Genomic DNA, 20,614 nt, shown 5'->3' on the forward strand with positions numbered 1-20,614 from the left:
ACAGAAGAGGGTGGTCTTTCTAACTGCTAAATTAGACAAAAAAAAAAAATTTTGGAGAAACACTACTATAAGAATAAGAAAGCTGTCACTTCAAATAAGTTTTCTTCAATATTAACCTTTCTCAATTTTGGCTAACATGTAGTTTATAATTTAAATTTTTAGGGTGTGCAATTTGAAACTTAACAATGATCAAATAATACAAAAAAGAAACTAATGTTAACTTTTCTTTCAAAATTATTCAAATAAAAAAAATTAACAGAAGGGTTTTTATTTGTATCTTAATTAACAATTTTAAAGTGTCAAATTGTCCGTTAAGAAACGTAAAATGCCATTAAATTGAAGCATTCTAATAAACATCTGCAATGCTGATTTGTGAAGCAACGACTGGATCAAACCAAAATTTGTTCCTCAAGAATCCAAAGAAATCAGGAGTTTTCAAAAGATCATAAAGCTCTGGGATTAATATCCCTCCCTACATAAACCAATAAAATTGCTATGAATATTTTGAGTACTAGCTAACTCCAAAAGTCATTACATTTGACTATAGAGATCAAGATTGTCCCAATCTAATTGATAATAAAAAGTAAAATAAAATAAAACATAATTAAAAAACGAGTGTGAAATTGGAAAAGTTGTTGAATAACCTCAATCCTCATCATAAGAGAGACAAAAAAGTAACTCGTCTTAAAACTATGTGATAAGAATAATACAACCTAATCTACTCTGTTCAAGAAAACATATTCCTAACAGCAACATTTATGCTACGGTAGTCTTCCCTTTAATGTCTTGGTCTACAGCAGCAAACCTGTCCACAATGGATAGGGTCATGAATTAATTGAGACATTATAATAATAGAAAGAACAGTAAGAAGAGAAAGGTGCATGCTTACACATAGTACTTCAGATGGGGACCAACTTTAAGATTACCCTTAGATTCAACCTTAGCAGAAAAATTACCCTCGGTTTGGAGCTTGACTCTGGCATAAGGAACAATGGTAATATATTGATTTGGACGGTCTATATCCCTTTTAATATCCATTTGATCTGTACTAGTAAAGACATAGATCAGACTTTCTTTGCTTGTGTGGTGACAACAAAAAACGTTAGACACCATCCCCATCTCATCCAAATCATTCACATGCACAACTGCCACGGGTTTCTTCTTAGACAAGTCATAGATGCACCAAATAGATACAACATCAATAATAAGAAGAAAATCACTGCAACCCAGACGAACGAGTTTCCTACCAGCTTTGTAATCACAAAACGGCGGAAAATTGCACTCAATGGGGCTCCAAATGTTGGCATTCAAATCATATGACATGAGCCATTGATTCACATCATCAAAAGAATACAACACAATGAGGGTTTCCCACAAAAAGTAAGAGTGAGGATTCAAGCGCATGCCGGGCACTTCCCTCTTTTCCCAAAATTCTGATTTTAGGTTGTAGATATCAACCCAATAATCACCAATGCAGCACAATTTGCCATCGTATGGAATTATTATGGGGCGCAATTGGTGGGGGAAAAGGATGGTTCTGCATAAACTCCAAATCCAAGTATGACCATCATACTTGAGGCACCAAATGTTTCTAGCGCCATCAAAATCCAGTTGCCTTTCAATATCCTTATCCCGGTCACCAAGAAAGAACAAGCTGAGACCAACGGAACAACAAAATTTTTCAGATAATGGTAAACTAGAATCGCTTGTTCCACCATGTGGAAGAGGCCATTTGACAGTTACAGGACCTCCGTCTTCAAGATCAACAGTTCCATTCTTCATGAAGTTGGCCTCACTGATAGTTAACATCCTGCGCCTGTAGGTTCTACTTCTAAATCCATCATACAGATTTTCCACCAACATATATATGCGTTTTGGATCACAACAACCAGCATCATCCTGTAACTAAGAAAACAATCATAATATTTAGGAGAAAAATAGATCACCAGTTTAAAACAATTATCTATCAAATAGAAAGCATTTCAGTAGTGTAAGTATTGATAATAAATCGTACCCTGGCTATCGTCAAACCCTTAAATGAAGGTTAAATTCACAGAGAGATGGGATATGAAACCAAAAATTATATACATGTAACATATAAAGGATAAGAGCATGCAGAAATCTACCTCAGGTTCAGATTCCCTGCACATGCCATTAGCAACTTCTCCCGAAACCGTCGCAACAATGCTTCCCCACCACTCTTCAAAATCAGAACCGTATTGAACATGATCCAAATCCCTAATATGATTGACGGCCTTAGCCATCAAATTCTTACCATCCCTTTTGCCCACCACAAATGCAGTGAAATCGCAAGTCTTCACAACAACCGCTCCGATCCCAAAGCTCTCCGCGTTTTTCAAGAGCCAACTAGCGAAGTCCTTTGCTCCTTTGCTGTTGTCGGCGAACGGTAGGGGAGGTTGGTTATGCGAAGTTGAATGAAGGAGGAGGATGAGGTTCTCCTTGGGTAGGTCTTCGGGATCGTAAGTCCGAGCATCTACGACCTCCAAAACGAGGCCTTTCGACTCTAACAAATCGCAGAGGCTCTTCGCTAGGGCTTCTGCAGTTGAAAATCCGATTTGCGAAACGAACAGGATCTTGCCACGAGGATTGCGTTTGGGTTGCTCTTGATGGAGTGTTATGAGATTCTCTTTGTGCGGGCGGAGGAGGTGAGACTTGTAGATTGAGAAGAAGGATGCGGCAGTGACCGTGGCGGCGGCCACGCTGGACAGGATAGCGGATACCGATACATCCGCCGGTAACGAAGGCAACCAAAGGAGCATTATTGGCTACAAGCTCAATTTTGATGCAGCCATCGAAGAAGGTGGCGCTGGGGTAGTGATTCGATGTTCTTCTTCTTGAGAGAGTACAAGAGCTAATGGAATATCTGTACAATGTGTATAATGAAGTTTAAGAAGGTTCGATTTAATAGATATTAGATGTTTATTATTCCAGATATCGGATGGTTATTCTAAATAATATAGGTATATTGTGTTTAAAAAATTAATAATATTTTACCCTAATGTTTATTGAATAATCTTATGATAGTTCCTCAAATTTCACCTAACCTTCTTAGTATTTCTAAATTTGCAGCTGACAATTTAATTTTTTTTTTTTTTAGTTTTGGCCTAATGCCTTGTTCGCAATCAGGTTACCAAGAACCTTCTTCTACAAGGAATAACTAAAAATGGCAATTATGTGTTTTCACATTTGTTTGTGAGGATTGATAGGCCAGTAATTTTAGTGTTTTATAATCATCAATTGACCATCAATAATATTTTTAATGGTGTGAGATTACATCTATACATCAGTCTAAGCATTACCCTATTAAGTGGCGTTGGTGAAACTTAAACCATCCGAATAGTAACAGCTGCTCTTTCTTGAGAATTAGGTTCTTTGCAAATGTTTATTTCAATTTGAATTAGTATTTTAGCTGTTTAATGATATGATACCTTACTGTTGCTCATATTAACAGATGCAGATGCACATCCTGAACCTGCTTCCGCGGGTAAAAGTGAGGGTGGGAATTATGAATTATGTCTCACAGAGGAGGCCTGTCACTGAAGAAGAGATGAATAGTACCCTTCAGATGGCTAAGGCAACATGTACCGATGACAGCCTCTGGTGTTGTCATGCGACCAACGCATGTTTATAAGAGATTCTTCGTGGTAATAATTTGCCTCCTCAGCTTTCCTTGTTAGGATTTGTTTTTGGTTTAGGTTCTAATGTGCCATGAGTTTTTGCTTTCAGTTTTATCCCAATACTAAACCGGTTATTTAAACTTTGGTCTTAATATATACTATCCTGAGTAGCCTTCTTTTCTTGTGAAACTTGGGCCTCTTTTTTTCTGTTTTCACTTTTTATTTTTTAATGTTTTTGGTTTTCAAGGTTTTGTGAAGGGAAATATGAAACAAAAGATATGATTTATCATTTTCATTGAATTCAGCTTTTTTTTTCTCCAACAATTTCTGAAAAACAAAGGGGAAAAAATGAAATGAAAACAGATTCCAATCAGACCTGGGTGCGATTGGTTTTTACTCTATCTATTGCTCCTAAACTAATTGTTTTATCTTTTGTTGTTACCAGTAGCTCCCGAATAAGTGGACCCTAGAAACACCGGAGGACTGAGCGGAGGGTGGAAACGCTTTACCCTGGATAACAACCTGGAAGAGTACGACGTGTGTGTTTTCAAACCCGGAGGCCTGATGAACAACACATTGATCTTGGATGTCAACATTTTCAGAGTTGTTGAGGAGATTAAGCCTTTGACACAAGTGAGAGCTGCAGGATCAGCCAAAAAGAGTGGTAACTGGTAAGAAAAAGGCCTTAAAGGCCATCCAAATATAATAGAACCTCTCTTGTTATCCCATCTTTGTGGATATTTCGTGTTATCTTGAATTAGTGTAATTTATTGTTGGAAGTGTAATGTACCTTAAAACAGGTCAGAACTTAGTAGTCTTATGGCAGAGACATAGTTCCTCATGATGTGTGTATTGTATGCTATTCTCGGATTGTGTTAACTTCTATGTGTCTTCTAATGGTAATTTAGTGTTAATCCTCTCTATTGCAGCACCCTTTGTAGGCCCTTTTAGTCTTTAGGCTCAATTAATTACATAGCAAATCTTCCCATCCCTTTCTTAAGTTACATGTTATATTTTTCACTTCTAGATGATTCGAAAATCAAAGTATTTGTCTATTTGTAATATTTAGGTAGTATTTTTTCCCCTTTCAATGATACCCACCCTTAGGTAGCGTTTGTTTTGAGGTACTGAGACAGAGACGGAGAGACTGAGACTCAGTATCGTGTTTGTTAGTTCAGAGACTGGTACTAAAATTTCTGTCTCTGTCTCTAAAATTTCAGTATTTTAGTACCTCCAAAAAGTAGGGACAGAGGGGACTGAAATTTTTAGAGATGGAAACTAAAACTTTAATAACATTTTATACCTAAAATACTTTTATTTCAATTAATTATTTTCAATTTTACCCTTTGTGCAAATTAAATTAGAGTTCCATTTTTGTTTCAATTCCTGTCTCCCATTTTGCACCAAACAGAATACTGAAATTTATTTCAATCTCTGTCTCTTAGTCTCTGTCTCTCAGTCTCAGTCTTTCCGTCTCTATCTCTCCACCAAACGCTACCTTAATGATCTTAAATGTGGGACATTATTGATACAATGGGTTGAGAAGAGTAATAAATCTAGTTTTTTTGTAGGGTTAATTTTGTCTAACAGAATTTTAACGTTTTTGACAGATAAATTTAACTTAGGAATCTATTGTAGATAAGAAGGGTTTTAGTGTATACTTTTTTTATTTTTATTTTTATTTTTTTCGTTTAAAAAAAAGACCCTTATTCATATTTGTATCAATAAAAACATTTTAACATCTCTAAGACTTGACACAAGATCTTATATTAAAACAATAAATTATTTACTATTTTAGCTAATCATAGATTTACTATTATTATTTGATTAACAAAAAATATAGATTAATAAGCATGTTAGTGCATATTAATGTAATGGTATATGTAATGTTGCTAAGCACATATATTAGTTTAAATTTTTTAGATAAGTGGTTTAAAGAAAAACATGCAAAGGGTTAAATAATTTCAAACATATCAAACACAATTTAATTGTCCAATATATACCAACTTATTCATTGTACATGTCTTTTTAAAGGAAACACTAAAAATATCCTTCTCTTCTATTTTCAAATTGCCTTTTAACACTCTTCTATCCACTTCCACTGTTCTACCCCACACCACCATCCTTTTTTTGTAGCTGCTCAATCTTTTTTTGATTTTCCACGGTATTTTTAAACTTGACCGGTCAAAAATTAATCTGTCACAGATCTCAGTTCCATTTAAGGGTCTGCTGCTGGCCAATGAATTGCTGCATGTACAACGCGGGATTTGAACCTCCGACACTTGTTTAAGCGGACGAGTAGCTGCTCAATCTTTTTATTTTGATTACTATATGAGCTCTTTTGTCTTAAATTATTTTGTAGGGATAAGTTTTATATAGATTGATGATTTTTTTTATTTATCGTTCTTCCTTTTAAAAATTAGAATTTTTAGCAGCACTAATTGGCTGTTAATTGGTTCCATAATTGTTTGGTGGTGTGTCTAAAATTCGTTCTAATTGAGAAAAACCAAGGATGGTTAAATTGGACAAAATTATGGACGAATGGGAATTAATTCTAACCCCTAAATGGTTTTTCAAACGTGCACTAAATTAAAACTTCAATAGTTGGCCATTGAGGAGTGTTTATTTTATTTTGAATTTCAAGTGTATCAAAAACACGGATTTTTCAATTATTTTGACCGTTGATTTCAATTAATATATATTATTATTATAGGGGTGGACAAAAAACCAGATCCAAACCATTTTAAAAAAATCCAAATCAAACCATTTTAAAAAACCAATTTTAAACCAAAAAAAAATCCAAACCAAATTATATTTATTTTATAGTTTGGTTTTTGATCCAATCCATTTAAATGGTTTTAAACCGGATCCAAATCCATATCCAAATTAAATTAAAATCCAGATCTAAAAAAACCCTAATTTTGATTTTTGAGTCTTCTCCTCTTCGACAAATCCCCTTCAACGAAACCAAATCCACTCTCCGACAAATCCACCGTCAACATTTCTTCTTCTCTGTCTCTCGTCGGAGCTCGCCGGTGGTTCGTCGGCCTCTACCTCTTCGAGTCTTCAGTCTTCACTTTGATTCGAGACTCTGTCTCTCTGCCTCGAGTCCTCGACCTCCCATTCGCGACTCTGTCTTCTCTCTTTTTCGGTTCTCTTCTTCTTTCGTTGGTGGCTCACCGGAGCTCATGCTCATCAATTGAGGTAAGCCTCCTCCTTGCCCTTGTTCTGAGTTCTGAGTTTTATCTGGGTTTTTTCTATTTTGTTGATTTGTTTTGTTTTGTTCCTTCATGAGTATATTGACTTCTTCACTTCAATGGATTGAATGTGCAGATTTTAAAATCTCTCAGTATTGAACATTTGAACTCTCCATTTCAATGGATCGTGCTGTAAGTTTCTTCTTCACTGTGGTTCACTTTTTGTTGAAAAATATCTAATTAAACTAAGTAGTAGTTGAATCCTTAATGAACTGATAAGATTTAGGATCAAAGTCATCAATTCATAAAGTAATCATTTTCTTTGAAAAAAAAAAGGGGGGGGTACTTATTTACTAGTAGGATTTTCTATTGGTCTATCTGCATTCTGCCATTTATGTAGCTTAATCTCTGCTAAGAAAAATCTAATTTTGAAGTTTTTATTTATCACATATTTTAAGCTAATTCAACACTCAACAACGCTAAACCACATTCAAGTTAATAGGTGCACCGTGTTTCCATGGGAAGTATTTCTGTTTCTGGCTTGAACAATATTATCATACATGGTCCACATTTGTTGAAACTTCCAGTAGTAACTATTGTTTCAACCTTTGTTTATAATGCAGGTGATGTTCCTTGTGAAAATTCACTGTTAAGACAAGTGTCAAGTCTCCTGATAAGATTGCCTGCTATTGAATCTGGGAAATTTCAAGATGATTTCTTAATGGTGAGTAGATTACTTTATCAAATTTGGACTAGGGAGCATGCATTATGTATAGAATAGTAATATTGTAATAAGCAGTGATAGACCCAATTTTGCCGGATATATTTTTTGCCTGAGAGCGTCATATAATGTTTGGTCACTAAAATATGCATGTGCTTTGGTCTGCCATAAGAGAAAGGAAGTTGGGTTTATATTATGATGATTAATCAATTCTTTCATGCTAGTTGTGCCAATTTATTTGTTGAAAGAGGTAGAGTTAAGGCACCATTGCAATTACATGAGGACTCTTGGTCTTAGAGGACATGGAAATTTTAGAATATTGCCATATAATGATGTTAAAGTTGTTTATAAGTAAGGATAGGGGTAAGGTTTCATATGGTTGTGGGCTCAATATCATGATTAATTTGCAGGGATGAATGATGAATTTGAACAATGCTGCATAAGAGGGATAGTAAGAACACTTCAAATGATGAATTTTTGTGTTCTTCTTTGGCAGGTTTTGTTTACATGTTGTAGATCTTGATCCATCATCTGTTACATCTGGTGGCTGGCTGGAAGATACTTCATTGGTGGAAAATATACAATATCTGAAGAAGCCTATAATAAGCGTGAAGGTGTGATCCACCTTGCCCACTCCCTTATTCTTCTTCTTTTAACTCTTTTCTAGAATGCAAAAGTGTGCATATACAAACAAGTATATGAATTTAATGAAATTTTAGGATTTGTATTATCTTTATTCTTTGTATGACTATAATAGTGGTGTACATTTTGCAAAGAATCTGATTTATCACGATTTTGCCATGCATATTGATGCTGTTAGATTTCACTTCATTGGGGATGTTGGAACACTAGGTAGTTCTGTTGTGAATCACAACTTATAATAACGCAGATATAAACCCAAATCTGTTCTTACTAGAAAGTTTAGCCATTGCCCAGAATATGTAATAATTCCAACTAGTGTCTTGCCAAGGGCAATTATGGGGATACTATGTTGAGTTGATCTTGAATGATGGCATGGGGAGAATACAAGTGACACGAACATTTTTTAAAGCTGTTTTGTATTTTACCACACATTTGACATCACATTTCACCTTTTCTTTGATTTGGCTCTAAGTGGAGAAGTTGGTTTCAGATTTTCATTCTAATGCTTCCCTTTTCTGTGATTATGATAGGTCACTATTAGTTACTACCAGTATTTAATTAATATGGGGTCTGATTATTTATGTTGATTCAGGCACTTTTAGTTTTGATCAGAATTAAGAATAATTGTCTAATTTAGTTTACTAAACATATTCTGATGCTTGAGTGACTACTTTTTATAGGGATAAGGTAGAGTTAATGCTGAAGTTTTATTGGCTGCTGTTTCTTTGGATTAGTTTGTGTTAATTTTAGCATGTTTGGCATCAAGAATTGGATTAGTTTGTGTTAAAAAAACCGGATTTTAGATTTGGATTTTAGATTTGGATTTAAAAAAAACTGGATTTAAAACCGGTTTTATATGTAAAACTGGATTTAAAACCGGTTTATAAATAAAATTGGATTTAAATTCTAAAACCGGTTTAAAACCAGTTATTGTTTTTTCAAACCGGTTTAGAACCGGTTTCTCTCTTCAATCCAGTTCTGGTTTGGTTTCATGAACCATAAAATTGGTTCTGAAATGGATCCGATTTGAATTTATAAAAATCCAAACCATGCCCAGCCCTACCTAAATTTAGTTGCTGATTTTTAAGAAGCATTGCTTCCTTGCACATTACATGTTTGATGAATTGCTTTGTATTATAAATATTAGTAGCGGAACCTAATAATCAGTGAATTGCATCACTTCCTTTCTCTTGCACATTACATGTTTGTTGAATTGCTATGCCTAAACTTAGTTGTTGATTTTTTAATAGCATTGCTTCCTTGATATTTAAACAGAGTGCATTTGAATGTTACTAACTTTGGACCTTAACTGGGTCGCTCAATCATCTGCTCTCTACTACTGTTGACGATTCAGTTCACCACCTTACCACTGCATCAGCTACTTCAGTTTCATGTGAGCAACTCTGTAATCCTTTTTACTCTTACTTTGATCCTAATATGATTGGAGAGTGAATTTGTTCAGAACTCTATGCTTATATTCAAGCAAGAGATTGGTCAATTGCTTTACTTTCTTTGACTGCATAGTACATTTTGATGAATTTGAACTTAATAATCGATGAATTACTTTACTTCCTTTTTCTTGCATATTACATGTTTGTTGAATTGCTAGGCCTAAACTTAGTTGCTGATTTTTAAGAAGCATTGCTTTCTTGCGCATTACATGTTTGATGAATTGCTTTGTATTATAAATATTAGGTAGCGGAACTTAATAATCAGTGAATTGCATCACTTCCTTTCTCTTGCACATTACATGTTTGTTGAATTGCTAGGCCTAAACTTAGTTGTTGATTTTTTAATAGCATTGCTTCCTTGATATTTAAACAGAGTGCATTTGTTAAACAGGTGCATTTGAATGTTACTAACTTTGGACCTTAATCAGAATTCAGAATTGTCAATAAAAAGGATGAGTTCAGCTATCATTAGTGAAAATGAAAATTTTCTTGAAATTTTTGTTGAAATTTTCTTGTTGCTGCAAAAATGAAAATAAAATCATTATTGAAATTTTTGTTTAGGTTTAGCCATATCAATGGCTTGTGCTGGGCAGTTTTATTATGAGTTTCTAGACGAAGAGACAGACGACGGAGGTCAACTATTAGACATTGGATTTGGTGGTCAGGAATATAAGGCAGTGATTCATGAGTTTGAAGAATCTGCCGACATTGCTTTTATAAAATGATGGTACCAAACACAGGTTATCTGTCATTCAGACCATGGCAATTGTCTACAAATGCACCATCTCGATGTCTCGGAAAGAAGGGCAATAACGGACGGTTATAAAGGCAGCTTAAGCACTTGGTGGTCGAATATCAGGGACGAATTTATACAAATATTCCAGCCAATTTTTGCAACATTGAAGAATATGTTTTTGGAGGACCAGTATCATGGTAAATTGAGTATACACAACATCAAAGTTGGATTTTCCGGGAGCGGGCAGTTGCGTGCTATTTTAACAGATATAGAATGCTGGAATGATGGGGCTAGTACTGAATACATTCAAGACAAACAACTGCTTGATGTGAAGGTGTTCAGATCAATCATTTACCAGATTATTAATCTTCCTTTTGAAGCCGGTAACGAGCCTCACATTGCTGAAGTGGAAGAATTATATCATCAACTTGATTTCCTCGAAAAAAAATATGAAGCCAGGTATAATTTTTTGTCTTTTCTAATTGTGTGTGTTTTTTTGTTAAACTTACATTTTAATGCATATAAATCCAAATATTTACTTTTAAAAAAGAATATTTAAAATGCAAATTAACCTTCGGCTATGAAAGCAAGCTAAGGGAGTATATTTAAAATGCAAATTAACTTTTTTTGACATCAAATGATTTTTTTCTTTGTTAAACTGACATATTTTAATTTAAGAAAATTACCCCCTTAACAATAAGGTGGGGGATGAACCCAGCATTTTATGTTCAGTTTAATAAAGAAAAAAAAAATCATTTGATGTCAAAAAAAGTTAATTTGCATTTTAAATATACTCCCTTAGCTTGCTTTCATAGCTCAAGGTTAATTTGCATTTTAAATATTCTTTTTTAAAAGTAAATATTTGGATTTATATGCATTAAAATGTAAGTTTAAAAAAAAAAAAAACACACACACACACAATTAGAAAAGACAAAAAATTATACCTGGCTTCATATTTTTTTCGAGGAAATCAAGTTGATGATACAATTCTTTCACTTTAGCAATGTGAGGTTCGTTACCGGCTTCAAAAGGAAGATTAATAATCTGGTAAATGATTGATCTGAGCACCTTGACATCAAGCAGTTGTTTGTCTTGAATGTATTCAGTACTAGCCCCATCATTCCAGCATTCTATATCTGTTAAAATAGCACGCAACTGCCCGCTCCCGGAAAATCCAACTTTGATGTTGTGTATACTCAATTTACCATGATACTGGTCCTCCAAAAACATATTCTTCAATGTTGCAAAAATTGGCTAAGTTCGTCCCTGATATTCGACCACCAATGTGCTTGTCCAACATGGAATCAAGAAAGAAATGGCACCAAGTATTTGATGACTTATTCTGTGAATTGGGGTGACACCATTTCTAGCATTGCATCAAGATTCAATGCAACAATACAGAATATTCTTGAAGCCAATGGTAATTTTAAACACTTTTTGATAGATTCTAATCATAATAAGTGATTTATAAATCTATCAATCTATTCTTAATTTTATAATCTCCAAATACTACTTCAAAGATATTGGTTCATTTCATTCACTACTCTGTCTTTTAGCTTACTTGTGATGATAGTTTCTTTTAAGTATTTTATATTTCAATGGAATTGTCATATTCACATATCATATCTTATGATATTTAATATTTGTGTTAATATTGTTGCAACATATATAAGTATTTCCATGGAAACTACAATTTTTCCATTCACAACTCTTCTGATTCCTTTGCCAAGTGAACCACTGAGTTCATCAACAATCATAGTTGCCAATGATCCACCATATGATTCTACTTCACCACATGCCAAAACCGGTTCCAAAGGGATCGAGTTAAAGATACTAGTAATATTCAATATAGTTCTTGCTGCTATATTGATTCTGAGCATCATGTCATCTCTAGTGTCTTTGATAGGAAAGATATCAAAAAGATTCATCAAGGCAGGCAAAATCCATAAGAGAAATGGCGTGATTTCAGAAGATATCCCCGTCGAAATAGCGAGCATTGATGTGAACTCTTCCAAATTGTACAAGTTTGAGGAAATCAAGGATGCTACCGAAAATTTCAGTTCAAGGAACAGAATCAAAGGTTCTGTATTTCACAGCAAATTCGGCAACAAAAGGGAAAGTTTTGCTGTCAAAAGAAGAATAAGTAAAGGGTATGCATCAAAGGAAATAAATTTGCTTAGAAGAATCAACCATTTCAACTTGATCAAGCTTCAAGGGTATTGTGAAAATGAAGATTTGTTCTATCTGGTGTTTGAATTCATGGAAAATGGATCCTTAAGAGAATGGCTTAGTAGTGAAGAAAACTCATTTTTGCATAAAAGTTGGTCAAAGAGGATTCAAATTGCTTTGGATATTGCAAATGGACTTCAATATCTTCACAACTTCACATATCCTTGTTATGTTCACAATGGTATTAACAGTGGAAACATTCTTCTAAACAAAGATCTAAGGGCAAAAATAGCAAATTTTTCTCTTGCAGAAGAATTATTAGAAAGGAGAATGATAATAAGTTCAAGTTCTTCTCACACTTCAGATGATTTTTATGCCTTTGGAGTGGTACTTTTGGAATTGATCACTGGCAAAGAATGTGTTACAATGCCTGGTTTATCAAGAGAAGGAATAATAATGGTTTCTAGGATCATGATGAATAATCTCATTGGCAAGGAGCATGAAGAAGAGAAGTTGAGTTTTTTCTTTGATCCAAGGCTCATTGGAAACATTGAGAGAAAAAGTGCTTTGATGCTAGTTAAGCTATGTTTAGCTTGCTTGAATCAAGAATCAGAAAGTAGACCAAACATGTCAGAGGTGGTCTCTACCTTGTGGAAAACACTTTCTGAGTCCCATAATAATTGTTGGAGAAAATTGTCATGTTGAAATGTTAATAAATGTGTGCAGAATTTATGTCTACATATAATAAGGTTGAATGTACAATTTTGTTTTTTTCTCTTTGTAGTTGTTATAGGATATTTCAAATTTCACAATTATTGTATCAAATTTTATATATTATAAAAAATTTAATTAATAAAAATGGACCTCTCTAGTACCCTAAGACTACACCTTTGCTATGAAAGTGTTCTCCCCATGGTTTTTCACTTTTTCTTCTTTTGCTACAAAAGTACTATTATGTTGCAAAAAATAATATGAATGTAATCAATGCATCCAAAATGGTATCCATTTTAATTACAACTACAAAAAAATAATGAGTTTGCCAAATCTAATGCCCCAAGGAACCTTTTTATCTCCAGAAAAGAATGAGGGAAAAAACAATGTGTAAAAACAAAAAGTGGGAGGGTTTTTTCTCAATGCTTTTCAAAATGGAAAAGTACCAGTCATCCATATATGGTTTAGGGTCTTCTGAAGACCATACTTCTGTACTGCTTGGTGACCTGCCCTAAACCCGTCTCCGTAAACTGGAGAGATGTCGGATTCAATCTGGTGCTTGAAGAACTCGCCGAGCTTCATCTCAAAAGGGGGTCTTTTCCCTTTTCTAGATGTTGAAGATGAAGATGAGGCTGACGCCGAAGTGAGCTCAGAATGCAACCACATGTATGCCATAACCTGATATATACCTTCTTCGACGTTTTGACTTAGGGTTCGGTAGCCTTCACAAATAGAGCAGATAGCTTAAAACCAAGTACATCGATTTGATGACAGATATTGAAATGTATGAATAAATTCCTTAAATCTTAAACCCTAAACTCCAAAATGGATAACAAAGTTCACATGATACTCTACATTCAAAGAATTTCTAGGTGAAATAGTACCTTTAAGCCGCAGCCAAGCATGCATCATCTCGTGAGCTAGGATCGATCCAGTAAGCAATCTGAAAAGATAAAAAAGAATTGTATTCATAAATAGAATCATGATTCATCCAACCACAAGATGAGGAAACAGGAATATGCAAACATATAAATTCAATATCAACAAGAATATGAAGAAAAATAGCATGAGCAAACTAGCAGACACAAAGGCAGAAGAAGAATACACTGAAGAATTTTTTCCCTTGCAGAGCTAGATTTGTTAACTTTGAAAGATTTATGTACTCATAAGCATTGAGCTTTGTATCCATGATAGCAGAGTCGAGGCACTCTAAGCAAAGCTTCCGGCCATCATTAAGACCGATATATCCAGTCTCTCGTGGCTGCGTACAAAGGTAGAAAACTTTAATTACACTGTTCACAATAAAAGTTCATTCATGATAAAATTTTTCATTCATACTAACCTCCATTCGCTCACAGCTGCAACATCTAGGAGTGTTATCGTGTTCATGAGAAGGGCAATATTTTTGGACCCAGAATGGATGTGCCCTATATTCAATAAGACCAGCAGGGTTTGTTGGAATCTGTCAAAAGATATATATTACCGAATTAACAGCTACCGCAATGAGGTATAAGGTGTAAATTACTAAATTCTGGTGAAAATTGAGTAGCATATACTTAATTAATGCCAACACTTGAGAAGCTATAAAAACATCATGATTTCACGAACGACATCGGCTTTAGATCTATACCATCAAGAACACAATGCACAAACTTTGATAACATAACATCTTTCCACTCTTCTCATCCATTTTTACATATTACATGGTAAATGGAAAAGAAACTTTTTTGGCCTTTTGGGTATCAATTACAATGAAGGGGAGCCTTGGAGCAACGGTTAAGTTGTCTCCGTGAGACTTCAATGTCACGGGTTCAAGCCGTGGGGTGAAGACAGAATCTTGTGGAAGCATTTGAAGGATGGAAATCTTGACATAGCGAGTACCTACAAGCTCTTATCTAATGAAAATTTAAATGAAGACCAAACTTGGAACATCATTTGGAAATGGAAGGGTCCTCAAGGAATCAAAGTGCTTCATGTGTACAAAAGAGTTGGTCATCCTTCAATTAGAATTGTGCAAAATGCTATGAATAAATGAATTATATGCTTGAATACACTATAGACCTTCTATATATAGCTATAAGACTAACTATTTGTTATTGAAACAGAACACTAACTAATATAGCTCTCTCCTATTTACTTGTTGTACACGTTCTATAATTTTTATTGAGTTTTTATTCTCTTCTTTATTTTTGTCACATTCTCTCTTTATAGGCATGCTTTTGAAAGGATCAGATATGCAAGCGTGCTGGTAGCTCTATTGCCACGCTTTTATTAATATATCGCCACACTTTTTTGTCATGTTTCTATTGATTACCATGCTTTTTTAGCGTGACCGTATGTGTGACCCTATAGCCGTGCTTTTCAAATGTGCCAAGCCGAAAATACGGTCACGCTTTTAAAGCGTGTCAATAACCAAAAATATGGATACACTTTTAAAATGTGTCAATAGCTAAAGATAAGACTACACTTTTGAACGTGGCCATTGATGACTATTCTATATTGCCTATATAAAGGCTTCATATATATATATGTTGTTATCTATCTCTCCATGAATTAAAATACTTAGTGTTTCTTTCAAAAATTTTCTCCTTATTATTATGAGTGTTAGTGAGTTTGAAAGATGAAAAATATGATAGCGTCATTTATATGAGTGAGTGATCCTAGGGCCAATTAAGTGTGGGTATTTTACTTACAATTGGTATCAGAGCTGGTTAATCCAGCGCCTGGTGTTTGAGAGTTTGTGAGGTGTGGGAGAGTTCTCACATAGTTGTTTATTCATAAAGTCGGTATGGCAAACACTTTTAACATTGTGTGGTCCGGTCCCAAGTTAGATGGAAAACTTGATTATAGTTATTGGGAGACTTTGATGTCTACCCATTTGAAGGCCCAGAACCTGTGAAATTTCATTGAACCGGGTTTGCAAGAAGGAGCAGATGCTGCCCAACAGAGGAGAGATCAATTGGCGCTATCTCAAATTCATCAAGGAGTAGATTATACGGTGTTTGGCAAAATAGCAAATGCCAAAAGTGCAAAGGAAGCATGGAACACGTTAAAGCTGTCATACAAAGGCGTAGATAAAGCTCAGAAAGCAAAGTTACAGTCTTTGAGAAGAGAATACGAAAGGTACGAGATGTCTAACTCAGAAACTGTTGAGCAATATTTTACTCGTGTTACAGATCTTGTCAATAAGATGAGAGTCTATGGAGAAGATATGCCCGATAGCAAAGTGGTGGAGAAAATTTTTCGCACCATGCCAATGAAGTATGACCATGTGGTGACTACGATATTAGAGTTCCACGATATGGATACTATGACGATTGCAGATTTGCAAGGAACCATGGAAAGCCACGTCATTAGAATACTGGAGAAATCAGAAAAATCAATCGAGGAAGCCCTGAAAAGCCGAGTGAATTTAAACAATGTTGTAGAATCAAGCCGTACACAAGAAAGACAAGGTCGTGGTTTCAATTTTCAAAGTAGAGGTAGAGGTCGTGGCAATTACAACCAAGGAAGTTACAACAATTTTACACTACCTAATCAAGGAAGAGGTGGAACGAATTTCAGGCCTGTCAACCGAGGAAGAGGTCGAGGTAATTTTTATCAGGAAATAACCAATTTCAACTGCTTTCATTGTGGAAAGTATGGACACAAAGCAACAGATTGCAGATTCAAAATGGTGAATAACAATCAAGCACACGTTGCAGAAAATCAGCATCAAAATACTGATGATAACCCGGGTACTCATACTTTATTTTTTACAAGTAATTCATGTGCTGAAGATGAAAATATATGGTACTTGGATAATGCTTGCAGTAATCATATGTCTGGTAGAAAGGAGTTATTTTCTTCATTAGATGATTCGGTTAAACTATTATTGAAGTTTGGTAATAGTACAAAGATCCCTATTGAAGGAAAATGGCACATACCAATCATATTGAAAGATGGTTCTCTGAGTTATATTTCTGATGTTTTCTATGCTCCTGAACTTGATTACAATTTACTGAGTATGGGGCAATTAAATCTGAGAAGGGATATAAGATGATAACTTATCGTGGATATTGCACTGTATTTGACAACAATGGAAGGTTCATTGATAAAGCAAATATGACTTCAAACAGAATGTTTTCGTTAAAAATTCAACATGTTAATCCCTCTTGCATGAGTTCTGTGATACTTGATGATAACTGGTTGTGGCATATGCGGTTTGGGCACTTTCATTTTTCTGGCCTAAACTACCTGTCAAGAAAAGGACTTGTTTCTGGTCTACCACGGATTCATATTCCCAATTGTGTTTGTGAGATTTGTCAACTGGGAAAGAAGCACAGAGATCCTTTCCCTATAGAAAAGTCTTGGAGAGCTAGAAGATTACTTGAAATTGTGCATTCAGATCTCTGTTCTGTAGAAGTTCCAAGTAATGGTGGTAGCAGGTACTTTATCACTTTTATTGATGATTTTAGTAGATATACATGGGTATACTTTCTGAAGCAAAAATCAGAAGCATGTGATGTCTTTAAGACATTCAAGGCATTTTTCGAAAAACAAAGTGGCTGTAAAATCAAAATTCTCAGAACAGACAGAGGAACAGAATATCTTGCGTGTTCAGAATACTTTAAGCAACACGGAATTCAACACCAACTAACAACTAGATATACTCCTCAACAAAATGGAGTTGCTGAAAGAAAGAATAGAACCATCATGGATATGGTTAGATGCATGCTCAAGTCAAAACAAATGCCTAAAGAGTTTTGGGTAGAAGTAATCGCAACAGCAGTTCATATTTTAAATAGGTGTCCAACAAAAAGTGTTCGTGATAAAACTCCAGAGGAAGCTTGGAGTGGAAAGCGGCCTTCCATTCATCATTTCAGAGTCTTTGGGTGTATCGCTTATGCCCACGTACTAGATCAATTAAGGAAGAAGTTAGATGACAAAGGCGAGAAGTGTATCTTTATTGGCTATAGCACAGACTCAAAAGCATACAAGTTGTACAATCCAGAAACAAAGAAAGTGATCATCAGCAGAGACGTGACGTTTGACGAGAAAGCCATGTGGGACTGGAACACAAAGACAGAAAAGCAGTCGATTGTAATTTCAAATACATGTGATGATGATGAAGAAAGACAACCAGACACAACCAAACAACCAAAATCATCTAGAAGACCTCAAAGAGAGATGAGACTACCTGCTAGATTAACAGATTATGAAGTTGGCAATGACAACGATCCGTCCGATGAAGAAATCATAAATTTTGCTCTATTTTCAGATTGTGAGCCGTTGAACTTTGAAGAAGCCTTTAAAGACAACAATTGGAAGAAAGCAATGGATGAGGAGATTTATGCCATTGAGAAGAATGACACATGGGAGCTGATAGATTTACCAGCAGATAAGAAGCCAATAGGAGTAAAGTGGGTTTACAAGACTAAGTACAAACCTAGTGGTGAAGTTGATCGTTTCAAAGTAAGATTAGTTGCAAAAAGGATACAAACAAAAACCAGTGATCGAGTATTGTCCAACTAAAGAACAAGTTGCTGATATATTTACAAAGCCATTGAAGATCGAGTTATTTTATAAATTGAAGAAGATGCTTAATTCTGCAAGTTTGATTTAAGGGAGGCAATGTTGATTAAAATTTTAAATCAACTTGCATGGACTAGAATCTTCATGAAACATGGTTAACGAATTTAAGAAGAAAAGTTTGAGTTGAAAACAATAATCATCTATTTGCTAGAAGATGTTGGAAGCTTGAAGATTTTTGAAGAACATTTAAGAGAGTAGTACATCTACAACATTGAAGAAATTCAAAATCAAATTGAATTGAAATTGGAAGTCAAGCAAATTAGAAGATTATGGAAACTACATGAATACAAGTTGAAAGAAGATTCATGAAGCCAACTCATAAAATAGTGGTCCTTACAAAATTGAGTTGTGATTCATAAATTATTATTTTAGTAGGAAGTATTGCCTATATAAAGGCTTCATATATATGTTGTTATCTATCTCTCTATGAATTAAAATACTTAGTGTTTCTTTCAAAAATTCTCTCCTTATTATTATGAGTGTTAGTGAGTTTGAAAAATAAAAAATATGATAGCGTCATTTATATGAGTGAGTGATCCTAGGACCAATTAAGTGTGGGTATTTTACTTACATTCTATAATATGACTACTCTTTTTAAACGGAATTTGAATTCTCTAAAATTTGAATTTCACTTTATAGAGTAAAGTGTGCATTCCTATAAATTTGTTAACAGCAGAGTGCTGTTACATAATTGCATTGAACTTAAAATTGTTTACAGCAGCTTTTGAATCAAATTTATTTGCAAAATTTTGCATCAAATGTTATATGACCAAAGTGGATCAAATATTTTAGACCATACCTGTATCAAACTTTTCATCGTGATATAAATTTATGGTAAAATCCAAATTTTTCATTATTACATAAAAAAATAAAAAAAATTCTCATAAACCAACATCAGCACAGCAACAACAATTAACATTCAACAAAATTCATAATCAGCAAAATCAATTCATAAACCAATTCAACAATTAATAAAATTCTTGAAATATATATCCATATTCAACAATTAATAATTAATTTAGTTAGACTTGATTAAAATAAAATTGGATGTATAATATTATTTATGTTTTATTGGATCCAAAAACCTATTTTAGTTTCTAAGGAAAAGAACAAAATAATAGTATTTTTTGATAGATAATTTTGTGTTAGTTAAAATTCTTTTTTATATTTTATAACTCTACCTTTATTTTTTAGATATTAAACAAACTTTGGTATAACACTTCCCTATTGAAGTTTTTGAATTTTACGGTGTTCTTTAAAATTTTATAGGGCTTCCTGTGTTGACAATACGGCCCGTGTAGAAGCAGTTTCAGGCCAAATGCCAAAAAGAACTATGACTAAGGTGTTTGCAATACGGTTTAAATCGGTTTTAAGTCAAACATTCATCTTATTCGAACATTATGTTTATTTGTGGTGTAGTTTAGATTGGATGATTTAAAAAAAAAATTCGATCTGATCCGATCCAATTTCAAGCGATTTAGATTTACGGTTTTGTAAATTAAAAAAATTAAATATATATAACAAGTTTTAACATCAAATTTTAAATAACTAACAATGATCTAATAAGTCTTAACAATATCTTATAAAAACTAACGATAACATAACAATAAAAATAAAATTATAGGTTGGTTAAAATAAATAAATAAATCACATTTTGAACATAAAACATCTATTAAATAATAATAATACATAAAAAATATAAAAATGTATAACAAATTGAATATGTTATAAGTATAATTGTATAATAAAATATAAAATAATAATATAATATATTG

General features: G+C 34.0%; 4 protein-coding genes and 1 long non-coding RNA gene across 7 annotated transcripts; 3 read left to right on the forward strand and 2 right to left on the reverse strand.

Annotated features, from left to right (window-relative positions):
* On the reverse strand, nucleotides 607–2,814 carry LOC107605713. 3 transcript variants are annotated; one of them, XM_021105368.1, is made up of 4 exons: nucleotides 2,127–2,812; nucleotides 1,248–1,905; nucleotides 890–976; nucleotides 607–805 (listed from the first exon to the last, which is right to left on the reverse strand). In XM_021105368.1, the coding sequence occupies exons 1-3, from the start codon at nucleotides 2,778–2,780 to the stop codon at nucleotides 900–902; spliced, it is 1,389 nt and encodes a 462-aa protein (XP_020961027.1). In that variant the 5' UTR covers nucleotides 2,781–2,812; the 3' UTR covers nucleotides 607–805; nucleotides 890–899. The 3 variants fall into 3 exon arrangements, with proteins under 3 accessions (XP_020961027.1, XP_016163166.1, XP_016163165.1); XM_016307680.2 differs by having other exon boundaries at nucleotides 890–1,899; nucleotides 2,127–2,814; XM_016307679.2 differs by having other exon boundaries at nucleotides 890–1,905.
* LOC110263656 lies at nucleotides 6,415–8,128 on the forward strand. The gene is made up of 4 exons (XR_002349555.1): nucleotides 6,415–6,842; nucleotides 6,972–7,027; nucleotides 7,459–7,559; nucleotides 8,053–8,128. It is a non-coding gene; the product is annotated as an uncharacterized LOC110263656 (long non-coding RNA).
* LOC107647805 (protein DA1-related 1-like) lies at nucleotides 10,280–14,955 on the reverse strand. Its single transcript, XM_021105745.1, has 6 exons — nucleotides 14,896–14,955; nucleotides 14,608–14,727; nucleotides 14,342–14,526; nucleotides 14,150–14,250; nucleotides 13,672–13,987; nucleotides 10,280–11,671 (listed from the first exon to the last, which is right to left on the reverse strand). The coding sequence occupies exons 1-5, from the start codon at nucleotides 14,953–14,955 to the stop codon at nucleotides 13,695–13,697; spliced, it is 759 nt and encodes a 252-aa protein (XP_020961404.1). The 3' UTR covers nucleotides 10,280–11,671; nucleotides 13,672–13,694.
* Nucleotides 11,821–13,259, forward strand: LOC107647804 (protein LYK5). The gene has a single exon (XM_021105744.1). It carries the CDS (start codon nucleotides 11,952–11,954, stop codon nucleotides 13,257–13,259), a length of 1,308 nt encoding a protein of 435 aa, XP_020961403.1. The 5' UTR covers nucleotides 11,821–11,951.
* Nucleotides 16,396–17,307, forward strand: LOC107647806. The gene has a single exon (XM_016351855.1). It carries the CDS (start codon nucleotides 16,396–16,398, stop codon nucleotides 17,305–17,307), a length of 912 nt encoding a protein of 303 aa, XP_016207341.1.

This window comes from Arachis ipaensis, chromosome B06 (genome assembly GCF_000816755.2).
Source record: "Arachis ipaensis cultivar K30076 chromosome B06, Araip1.1, whole genome shotgun sequence".
Lineage (NCBI taxonomy): Eukaryota > Viridiplantae > Streptophyta > Magnoliopsida > Fabales > Fabaceae > Arachis > Arachis ipaensis.